The sequence below is a fragment of the Xiphias gladius genome, chromosome 19 (genome assembly GCF_016859285.1).
Source record: "Xiphias gladius isolate SHS-SW01 ecotype Sanya breed wild chromosome 19, ASM1685928v1, whole genome shotgun sequence".
NCBI classification, from domain to species: domain Eukaryota; kingdom Metazoa; phylum Chordata; class Actinopteri; order Istiophoriformes; family Xiphiidae; genus Xiphias; species Xiphias gladius.
In genome coordinates, this window is record NC_053418.1 from 7,430,261 (window position 1) to 7,442,338 (window position 12,078).

The 12,078-nt window shown below is 39.1% G+C and overlaps 1 protein-coding gene across 1 annotated transcript in view; it reads right to left on the reverse strand.

The window, feature by feature from the left end:
- Positions 1-5,864: 5,864 nt before the first annotated feature.
- Positions 5,865-12,078, reverse strand: part of si:dkey-215k6.1 (transmembrane protein 132C) — a 178,685-nt gene continuing 172,471 nt past the window's right edge. Inside the window, exons 11-16 of the mRNA XM_040154637.1 lie at positions 11,540-11,602; positions 10,700-10,828; positions 8,088-8,216; positions 7,606-7,902; positions 7,038-7,312; positions 5,865-6,492 (exon numbers count right to left, since the gene is read on the reverse strand). Coding sequence (XP_040010571.1) covers positions 5,865-6,492; positions 7,038-7,312; positions 7,606-7,902; positions 8,088-8,216; positions 10,700-10,828; positions 11,540-11,602 — 1,521 coding nt within the window. The remainder of the gene's footprint in view (positions 6,493-7,037; positions 7,313-7,605; positions 7,903-8,087; positions 8,217-10,699; positions 10,829-11,539; positions 11,603-12,078) is intronic.

Sequence of the window (12,078 nt, forward strand, 5' to 3'; positions counted from 1 at the left end):
CAGTTTCTGCACATATTCATAAATTTTGTTTGCCTGTCATAACCCACTTGTCACATATTTATTCACCAACGGGACAAGCCCGTCATATGCCTCTGGGTTTTAATACAGTCTGCGCTACGGATGAATGCCACAGCACAGAGTTAAGCTACGTTTAATCGTGTCATCACTGTATCGTGTCTTTTTAGACAGCAGCTCCATTGAGTGACAGGCTTTTGGCATCCTCAAAGTCAAAGTTCAGGAGGCTTAAACATTTTCATACAAAAGGCATCAAGAATACACATCAGTCACAGCATGTTTAATCTTCCCGACATTTGTTTGGAACTGGTCAAGCCGACGACAGCGTTTCAAGAGGACATTGACCCAACACTCCTTTTTTCATAATACAGCTTTTCTTTACACACTTTGTGAGATGGTGGCCAGAATGCCCCAGGGTGATGGAGGCACTTAAGATCAAATGTAAACTTTATCATGGATATCTAATGTCATACTTATTCATGGCAGTCCGGTGGGCTATTAAGCATTATCTTAATTAACTTTTGATGTAAATGCCTCTCTTCATCATCAAGGCTCCCACTGGGCCTCGAAGCGGCAGCTCACTGAAACCTGGTGATTAAACACCCGACAAATTTAGCGAGGGATCTCAAAGGATCAGTTGCACCCAGAGGTACAGTGGTCACTTCATTTGTAAAATGTGAGCAAAAAAAAGAAAAAAAGAAAAGAAAAGAAAAAAATTATACTGTAGCTGTTAAGCTTTTATGCCAAGTACAGTAGCTTAAACTCAGTCAGGGGCATATCATTTGCCATGTTGCATGTAGCTGGTGCGGATGGAGTGCAACTGCATTGCCAGGCTCTGAAAATTAGATTTGCCTTAATGCACCGACATTAGTGTGAGTCAGCGCCAATTCGGCAGGTGTTGTTCTAGGCCAGACATGCCTGGTGCCGTCTTCGGGTATTGTTCAAGGCCAAAGATGACACCAGGTGATTTCATTAGTTCCTCCTCTATGACCGAAGGTGTGCTGAACAGTGAAGTCTGTTTCTGTTGTCTTATAGCTCTTCATGACACTACTGACGGTTTTCCGAATTAAAGGTTCAGTCACTGTTGATCTGAAGTGTTTTTACAAAGTCACCAATGGAAAATCTTGTCTTTTGTCTAAGTACAAGTAACTGGGAACAAACAGTTTATGAAAACTATCAGGCGTACTACTCATAAAATTACTTTTTTTCTGTTCATTTTGGTGATATTATTTTAACACTGCCTATTCTAGATGTACGGTTCCACACGAATATACAAAATACATGTTTAGAGTGTGTTCTCTTAACTGTGATGCAAAGCTTTGGGTCATTCAAATCTTTAGTCAAATTATATATTTTTTTCTCTTTTATGGTAAAATAGGCACCATATCTTTTCAAATATATACAACTGATTCGTTTTTTTATGATGCATTTCATAAACCTGGTGTCACCTACTCAAGTAAAATAACCCTTGTGCAGTCTCTTCGTTTTAGTTTGACATTTCAATACACGTCTGATTGAAAAAAAAAAACACAATTATTTACACATGTAAGTCCTGATGACTCAAGTTCCAGCTATTGTTATCTACCCATGTGATTTTATTCTGTACAATACCATTTCCATGAAAGGTTGATACACCGGAACTGTAATAAAAGTATTTATTGATATTTTATGAGTCAAATCCAAGACTATCACAGCCGGAAACTGTACCCGATTGTTGTTATGACTCAAATTGATTAAACGATAAGGGAGCATTATAAGACAAAGGAGCAGGCTGTCCATTTTTGGTTATGGGTCTTTATTGGCCTCCAGGAACCATGTTTAAACAATGACAATACCAAAAAGAAAAAACAAATTAAACAAAAGACCTTTAGGGCCTATGTCCACTAGCACCTCTCCAGCACGTTCAACTGCTGCTCATGTGTACCTCCCATTGTAACTACATAACAACTGAACACCATTAAAGTCTTTTGCTTACAATATTTGTCTTTCAGCGGTTTTGTGGTTTTTTCAGTGGTTTTGTGGTTTTTTTTACTGTTTTTCTTGCTTGGTGAACTACTGCTGTGCATTGGCTTCATCCGAGAGGAATTGTTTAGAAAAGCGCTGCCTGTATTTCCACCATTAGAAGTTACGCGCATTGGTCTGAAAACAAGTTGGTTGAGGGATGTGTGTTACAGGATGCAGATCTAATGTGGTTCTAAGGTAGTGTTTTCACTTCACTGGAGTGTTATTGCGAGATCGGGTGTGAGAGGAAACATCTGCAGTTGCTAATAATTTAAAACCGTCTTCTGAAAAAAAGGCTTCTTCTTTTCTGTCAGAAATATAAGACAGCACCATATATGCAGATACTTTACAGACAAAGTGCCTCCTAATGTGGATAACAAAGCTGAGTGGCATCCAGATCTGTCTCAAAACCTTTCTTGCCAGACTTACGTTCATATGAAATTGTTTCGCATTACTAAAATAAAATTTGGTAGAAAAGAAATGTTCCCGTGCAGCATTATGCTGATTATTGAAATTCTGAACTGAACATATTTTTTTTGCCCAATCACCTCCCTTACTGCCACACCCTTACTTTTCTTGCGCTATAGGAACATAAAACCGCTCCCTGCGTTGGTTAAAAATTGCTATTACATGGGTTAAATACAAACATATTTCTGTAGGAGGCGGATTGCTAGAAGATATGATACGAGGGGAGAGGGAGAGGGGAGTCACTTTATTCTATGCTCAGGCCTCCCCTAGGCTGGGTATAACACCTGTATACCAGCAAAACAGCCTCTGAGAAGAACGTGGAAAAATAAAAAATTAAATAAAAACCAACTCTTGTCTCTGTACCTAGAGTTATCTGTGTCAAAAAGTCTCTGTTGAATGTGGTAAACCAAATTAGCATGAATTAACACACAAACCTCTACTCTTTAGTTGCAAACTACCACATATCCTGGCCTTTCTGTGAAAACCTCTGACAGCTGCAAATATGCGAGAGAAGCCGAATATATATGCTTTTAAAACAATTCCTCTTGGAAACTGTGTAAAGTGTGAGCAGTAGTTCACTAAACATGCGGTAAGTTGCAGACCTTTCAGAGTGGCTGCATACGGAAGATTTCTTTCTCTCGTATCAAATAAAAGCTGAAATGCCCCCAAAAAGAATTTCTCAAAACTAACCTTGTGTTTCTTTAATTCACATCCACACAGTTTTAAAATTATACAACAGGTAGAATAGGTCTCACAGGCTGTAAAGTATGATTAAACTCACAGTTCTAGCATGTTTAGAGTCAAAAGCTCAAAAGGTATTTTCATCTGAGAACATTGCTACACTTATACCTTAAGCGGCTATTGAATGTGAACCTGTTCGACTTATCCTTTCACAGCAGTCTTGTTGCTACGTTAGAGTAGGCAAGATAAAGTCATGTGTATATGTGTCCATACAGTATTGTCGCGCTCATTAGTCAAAAATATCTATTGCTTTGGTGGAGGCTGTACAGCCCATCTAGTTCCCCCATTTGAGTCAGCTCAGGTCTCTTATCTGTCTATCCAAGCTGTCTTTTCCTTCAACCCTCTCTTTTTTTCTCTTTCAAACCCAATAATTTGGGTTGTGATTTCAATGTGAATTTTTATAATTTTGTTCTTGTTTAACTTATGATTGAAAATAGAGATGCTTAGTTTCGGCAGTAATCCAGAATCTGCCTTTGTCTTCCCTTGGGCTGGCCCACAGGTAAACATTCCTAACATTTGATTTGGTTTCTTTCTGAAATGGATCTGTCAGACTCACCATCCTCAAGCAATTTTTGAGTGAGTGATACAAGACGGAGTGCCTCCATTCTTATTTCATGGAGGTAAACTGATTCCTACCCTGTACAAAGACAAGAACTCATTCAATACTTTAAACAAAGACAGGAACACTTTTAGAAAAAGAACCAATAAGAACCAATAGTAATCACTTTCACATTGTGGTGGTAGATAGTATTGTGTACCATATTTGCACCGTAAAATGTACAAAATATCACCATGTTGTTGCCTAGTGACCTGCAATCTTATTCACAAGCACTTTGAAGCATGTTTACTTATTTACAACATACAGTGTACTCTGAAACAGTAACACATTTATAAATAAATATTGCAATCTTGACAATCTTACAGTTCTCCTTTATTTTTTTATTGTCGATTTTTCATGACTCGTCACCTGAGCTTAACGAAGGTGAGGCAACCTCTGCCTAATCTGTCTCCTTCTCTTCACTTACTCTTACTGTATGTGCTATCGATCACCAGCAGGTCTATTGTTTTCAATCTTTGCGCTTGGTCTTTCTTTCCTTCCTCACCCTCTCAAATGTTAATTTAAATAAATAGATCTCTAGAAGAAAAAAAAAGAATCATATATCCTTAAAATCTTAATAAATCTCTGAAATAAAAAGCTACAATTAATATATTCCAAAATGAGGAAAAAACAATAACGAAAAACATAATAAAAACATTCTATTTATCAAAAAGGACAAACAAAAGGAAAATATATTTATAATAGAGTTCAGCGACAACAAACATGTTTCAGGAACCCATTCGTTAGATATTCAAGGTGTCACTCCATTTCATTTGTTTTGTAATGTCATTCATAATATCCTGCTCCATGTATAACACTGTAGGTACTCTGGTCTGTGTAGAAGCCTACATGGTTTCTATTTCAAATAATCCTCATTGTTCAGTGTTCCATCAGGCTTTGCCAAGCCCAAGCAGACTCCTTTTTGTATGAGACACCTCAGTCTGTCCCGTTTTAGTTTACAGACAGTATTTCACAGTATTTCACTGTGCACTTCAGTTCACAAAGTTTCTACTGCTGTCCAGTCACAGAAAAGGAGAGGGGCCAGGCGATGACAGGATTGGTTCTGAATACAGGGAGAAAGCCTCAAATATGGCTAATGTCCTTTCCTTTTTGAAATTGTGCAAGATTAAATGCCTCTGTCTTGGATCCAAGGGAGAAACAGTCTTTTGTATGACATATCATTTTCCATCTCTTGACACATTTGGTTTGAGGGAATAGCAAGATTGCCTGAATACAGTACTGGATGGCAACTCCCACTGGTGACTGCAAAATGCCTGAATTTGTATTTGACTACTTGGAATATATATATATATATATGTATATTTTTTACATGTTACATTTTTATTATGAGCAATGCCAAAAGGAGATGTGTCCCATGAAAGAACAAGAGCAAAACGATTTGTATCTTTGCTGTGCATCTGTTCTTCAGAGAAATTGGTGATTCGTTGTGTAACCATTCAGCAGAATTGGCAGGTCAATGACAGGTTTGTATATTAAAACTAGATCTCTCAATAATCAATCAACAGCCACTGTCAATGTTGGCAATATACCATATGAGTAAAAAAGACTTCTGAAGTCAGGACATGATGTAAGTTCTCGTCATCCTTAATTAAATGTGTAGTGGCTTAATAATGTGTATCCAGTAACATACCCTGAATTTACTGTATAGCACAATGCTTTACTGGTAGTCTGAAAATAAACATTCATATCCAAATATTATTGATTTTTACACTAATATTGTCACAATAAATAATATAAAATAAACTCATGTTATTATTGTTTGCTACCATTGATTTCGGTGTGAGCTAGTGATGACAGAATTCTTTCCATAGCCTGAGTGGAGCTAAATTTAAGCATCCACTAAACTACCTGTTCAATAATTTTCGCCACACTTTATGTTCTTTTACTGGTGTCATAATTCTCCCATTCTCCCTCCCTTCATCCATTGCAAAGGCATTACAGGTGAATTGTACTCATTGTCCATCCTCCCCCGCCTGCATTCATCCTCTGCCCCTCCATTCCTCAGTCTCTTTCCCATCAGTCACAGATTGTCTTGTAGCCTCTCCATGTAGGTTCTGATTTCAGATTGACCCAGGTCCATATCCTGACACACCCACTTGATGTCATCCTCGCTCCCATTGGTCACCAGGACTGAGGAGTTGGTGTACGGGCCACCCCCACCTGAATTATCATTGGGCAGAACAGTGGCAAAAGACGTGAACTTGACGCGTTTGCGTTTGGCAGCTGCAACTGCAGCTGCAGCCGTGGCTCGGGGGGAATTATTCAGATGCTCCACTTGGTCAGTGGCATCTTTGCCACCAGTAGTAATTGCTGAAAGGCACTGATGCGGTTCTGGGACAGATCTCGGTAAGGTTTGTCCGTGGGTGATGCCACGGTGTCCAACTGGGCCACCACTCCCACTAATAGTGCCCATGCCTGTGCCCACGCCCATCACCAAGGTGTTACCAGCCCCGTTCAGCAGGTACTTGTTCTCCTCATATCCTCCTTCATTACGGTCAATGATGGTGGTGCACTCATCCGGCAGCCCACCCTGGCATTGATCAGAGTGGTCGGCTAAAAGGTCGGCTTCGTTGCCAAGCCAGACCCAGTCATGGGCATGGTTCATGTTGCCTCCAGTCTCCAGAACGGGGACTTGCTTGTGACGGTATCTGCAGACAAAGAACGATAAATAGTCTCCTACGGAAGTACAATTTTTGAGGGCAATTTTAGGCTGTGCTGCTTCTGTAATTTTTGCAATGGACATCCTTTTATTTAAATATTAGAAAGATAGACTGTACAATAAAGGCACCAGAAGTAAACTTTGTTGTGTAAAATCTTCCTAATTTGGTAAAAGCTACATGCAGTATATATTTGGACCAAAACCGCTAGATTGAACAATCAGATTAAAATAACCCAAATTCTCTGTTAAGTAAACAAATGAAATCAGCAATTATTTCTGGGCTTAATAACCAAATAGGAAACAATAACTGATGGACCAGATGTAGCAAAGAAACACACTTTCCATCAACTTCAGGTGCCGGGTATATGGGTCTTTCTGGGTCACATAATGGTCCACACTATGAGGTTTCTTAACCACAGCGTAACTGGGTGAAGGTCTTTCTATTTAACCTACCAAAACACTTTTATTGCTGAGTTCATATACTGAGTTGAAATTATAAAAACGATAGATTCCTCAATTTTTCCAGTGTTTTACCTGAAAGCAAAGCTGACACAGTTGATGAGGAAGACCAGTATTGCCAAACAGAATACTCCCAGAAGGGCATACATCCCAATCTCCAGGTCCGACAGGCCTCTGGTGGTGTGGGTCAGCTCACTGTTCCCAGTCCCTGGTACTTCCACTTGTGCTGGGTAGCCATTGTAGTCCCCTGCCTGGCTTGGACCGCTGCCTCGGCTGATGCTGCTATCTCCACTGGCAGCTTTACCACCGGAAGCACGATGTGTTACTGTGCTTTTGGTTGTTGTGCTAACCTGGTGAGAGGAAATTAGCACATGCACATGTTTAATTTTTATTCAAAGTGTGATTTCTATATATATGTGCATTCACCTAAACATTGTAGGTAAATAACTGTTACTACTTACTTTTGAGATTACATTTTTTACCTCTCAAACCTGTCAATGTTCATGTCATCCTCATTCTATTGAATTACCAAGAATACAATGATATTATACGATGATGGTGTAGTGAATGAGGATCTCTGTTTAAAGAAAATATCCCTCTAACAACCTTGCCCATTTCTCATTCATACATTGTTTCTTCCCACCTTCCTCATGGCTCCTTCCTCTCGATCCACTGCTGCACTGCTGGACTTCCACTCTCCTCCATCCTTTGTTCGGTGCTCACTGGTGCTGTTGTCCATCCCTCCTTCCTCCTGTCCACCTCTTCCCATCTCGCCTCTTTCCTCGCTCTTTGCTCCAAACTTGACCAACACGGTGCCGACTCCAGATGCCAGCACACTCTTCCTTTTGGACTTCTGACAGGTCTCAGAGATAACCATCTCTACACGAACCAGTGGCCCTTGTCCGTCGCCCTCTGCTACCACAATTGGCCAGTGCTGTTCCTACATGGCAGGGACATTGTGAAGATTAACAAACCCGTGGGCCTTCGGTCAAGGTATGTTTTGGAGAGCATCATCTTCAAATATTTATTTTCTACCTTCTGTAAAAATTTTCAAAGTAATATTTAAAGCATCCTTTACACAGCTTGACTTTACACATCTGATCAAGCAAAAGAGGCTGCCAGTACCTGATTGGTTATGGAGATTACTCTCTCATCCAATGAGACAGCTGAGAGGAGGAAATCCTTGGGATCATAAATATCAAGTGGTGTCACTGAACCGTCACTATACTGGATCCATGCACTGATCGCGGCTTCCTGAATGAGACCAAAAAAAAAAAAAAAAAAAAAAAAGGAAAAAAAAAAAGAAAAAACATAGATCATTCAATCAAAGCAAACCATTTATACATGGTTGACCCTCTGATGGGCTTTGAAAATGTTTTGTGTGCTCTGCTATTTCTGTTGCAGATCCAGAGTTATTCCAGTGATCTGGTATTTAAAGCTGCACTAATTGATATTTTAATATGAACACATGTGAAATGTAAAAGGTGTCACTCATAGTGATAAATCGACAAGGAATTATCACCCGAGTCTGCAGCTTGGAGATTTTTTTCTTAGCATCTTTTGGTTTTTTTACGTACACAACTTAACTGTTTGATTTAGTTTTACTACTCTGATCAGTGTTATATCCGGATGCAGCAGGCAGCTGTTTTTAGCTCAAAATAGATAGATAGATTTCATTTTTAACAGGCCCATAGCTCTTTCTTCAAACCTGCTTTTCTGAGAGTATAGGAGGTAAAGTTATTCACTGGTGTTGCCCTCGGTAGCTTGACATGGTGCTACTTTTTTTGAATGATTCACCTGTTTGCATCTTCAACACAATGGAAACAAACAGCATGTTGTTACTCTTGGAGCAAAATACAAAGATAGACTAACCACTTCGTTTTGTGCACAGACACTTTCTTTTTCTGTTCTCTCTCATCTCTTTCTCAATTGTCCACGTCTTCCAATAAAATGAGGTCTAAGACTTAGAAAAATAATGTTTTTTGTCTTCTTCTAGCAGCAGATATTCCATAAAAATAAACAGTTCAGCAGAGAAAGTATTTTTCTCAGCTTGTCTTTAAGTGATCCTGCTTCACTAATTTCCCTTGATAAAACCCACTGCTTTCTTTAATCAAAACACAGAAAAGACTGTGTAGGTATAACACAACAAAAACCTCCCTACAAAAGTAATTAAGCTCCAATATGAGGAACAACATTTAATCTCTTTCCCTCCCTTTATTTTCACATTAAATTGTCGTTTTTCCTTGCCTCCTACATCCCCTTATCCTTCCCCCCTCTTTTCCTCCGCCGTTCTGTTTTTCCCTCTCCATAGCCGTACCATCTTTCCACAGGTAATGGTGAATGATGTAGATAAAAGCAGACAAGCAGGAAAAGAAAAAGAAATGAATGTTTGGATAAAGTACGAGATCAGAACTATATTTTCATCATAATGAGCTTCTTCGCGGCCAATTAGCCCTTGGACAGAAATTATAACGTTGGATATTGTTTGATTTAAAAAAAAAAAATAGAAAAAGAAAAGGAGGGAGAAGGGAAACTAGGGATAAGAGAGGGTGTGAGGGATAATAGCTTGAGATAGTGTGATAAAATAACCTTTGGCAATGTGATTAGAGAGCCAGGAATAGCTTGTAACATAGTAGCCGTGCAATATTGTATGCATGTGGGCATCAGTGGGTGTGTATGGTTTTTAGGTGTGTGTATGAGTGTGTTTTTCTGTAGATTTTGGATGGTTATGGACTGTGTAAGAGAGAAAAAGTGGAGAGAATCAGAAAAAATGTATTTAAAACAACTGTATTGTTTTTTTTTTTTTTTAAAAACTACCATTACTATATTTATTTATAATTATACTTTTGTTGGAAATGTATATTAAACATGTTGTTTCAATTGTGATTTCAATTGAATATTGTAACAAAACTAACTGAAAAATTAATTGCCTTTATATTGCTCTAGATAACAATATAGAGTTTTTTTTTTTTTTTATTGAATTCTATTTTAAGCCTGGACTGTCAATAAAAAAACAAAAAAGCAAAAACAAAAATACCTTTAGGTGGTTGTAACTGTAGCTAAGTAGTGCTATAGCCTGGAAGTTACGCACTGCTAATTAGAAACTGATTATGGAAGAGATAGCAGCAATATGATGTTGGCAGCACAGAATTACTGTTTAAGATGTTTGATTACAACCTTGGGGGTATCACTATAGAGATGTGAAAGGCTTAAGACATAGTCCATCAGTTTGTGTGTGTGTCTGTGTGTGTGTGTGTGTGTGTGTGTGTGTGTGTGTGTGCGGGGGGGGCAACCAGGAGCCGAGCTTTGTGGGGACCAAAATACTGGACCCACCAAGATTATATGAGTGTTTCAGTGTTAAGACCTGGTAGGGATTAGGTTACAATTAGGTTTAGGCTCGGGTTAGGGTTGAGGTTAAGCATTCAGTTGGGCTGCTTAAGGTCAGGCCGCCAATGATGGGTCCCCATGAAAGTAAAACAAGTGTGTGTGTGTGTGTGTGTGTGTGTGTGTGTGTGTGTGTGTGTGTGTGTGTGTGTGTGTGTGTGTGTGTGTGTGTGTGTTTGATAGAAACCTGAAGGCGGTGAGGTGTGTACGTCTATCATGTGTCTGCATGTGCAAGCTACATTCTGAAAACCTGATACACACGAAATCTTGCAGAGATGTAGATATTTTGATCTGTGTGTGCGTGTATGAATGTGTGTGCGTGTATGATTGTGTGTACCTATATTATCTCCTACCTGTTTAGTTGTGTGTAGCAAGTCCGTGGCTGTAGTCATTAGCTGGATAGCCTGGTAATTTCCAGGACTCCCTGTCATACTGATGGACAGAGACGCCACCAGCTGGACTCCCAGGTCTGTGATGGTGACCTGGACAAACAAGCGACACTGTAGATCACTCACACAAGCAGCCAGTGAAAACACTTGACTATTACTTGTTTGTTCCCCTTTTACTGGCTAGAAAAGGACAACGAAGGGGATGGTTGTTTAAGAGACAAGGTTTGCTTAAAGTGCACCGAAATTATTCTCTTATATGTAAAAAGAACTGAAAGTAAATTACTTTCAAGGTGGGGCAGATTCAGCACTTTTTGAAGTATGATGCAATTTTGATAAACTCTGGTGAAATTATGGGGGGAAGCAGTATTACAGTACTGTATAGTCCAGTGGCAACATTAATATTAAGGCAAAGAACAACATACAATATTTATAACTGACAATTTTAAGACACTGAACGTGCTAAGTGTTAAAGTAAATCTTAAATGAACCATAATGGATGATCTTATAAAGGCTACCGAGTCACATTACCTTTCTTACGCCTTGTTATACCATACCATGACCTGTTACTGGATTGCTCAGTAATAGCGTACTTTGGATTCAATGTTCCCTAATACACGTGTGTTTATTTGCTCTGAGCCAGTTTGGATGTTGTTTCCTTTCATTTTCAGGCTATTAAGCTTAATACTGTCCCGTAGTATAACCAGTGATCTGCAAGACGGGATTTAAGAACACACAATCATAATAAATGCCAATAAAATGAACCCACATCCCAAAGACATAAAATAAAGCAGTATGCTATTTTACCTTGTCATCCAACACGGTCACAGTCTTCTCTGCAAGGATGGAGTCAGACAGTGGGGACAGAACCTGCAATGAAAGATCAAAAAAAAAAAAAAAATGAAAAGCTGTGAAATGAAATGAAGTTCAAGTGAAGATCATGGGAGTTGTTGTCTTCACCACCATTGCTGTCACTGCAGTCATCTTCTCCCAGTCATCTTCTCCCGGTTAGGTTTAATCGTTCAGGAGTTTTTGTTTTTTTTACGGGGAGCTGAATTATCCTCCTTTCCAAAAACAAACGTACCAGCCGATTAAAACCAGTTAAAGTACTGAATCAAGTAGTTTCACGTTAAAAATCGTCCCGGAGGGGCTGAGAGCCAAGCCGCCATTAAAGTTTGCTCAGCTTGTTTCTCTGATAACTTAAGATCCAAACGTCCGATGACTAAAATCCTTCATCTGGTTAAAATACCCAGTTAAAAACGACCAAGTAAGTACACAGCTCAACAAATTATATAACTTAGGTCTAATCATTTTTAGAAATTTTAATGAGGAAAAGTTACATATTA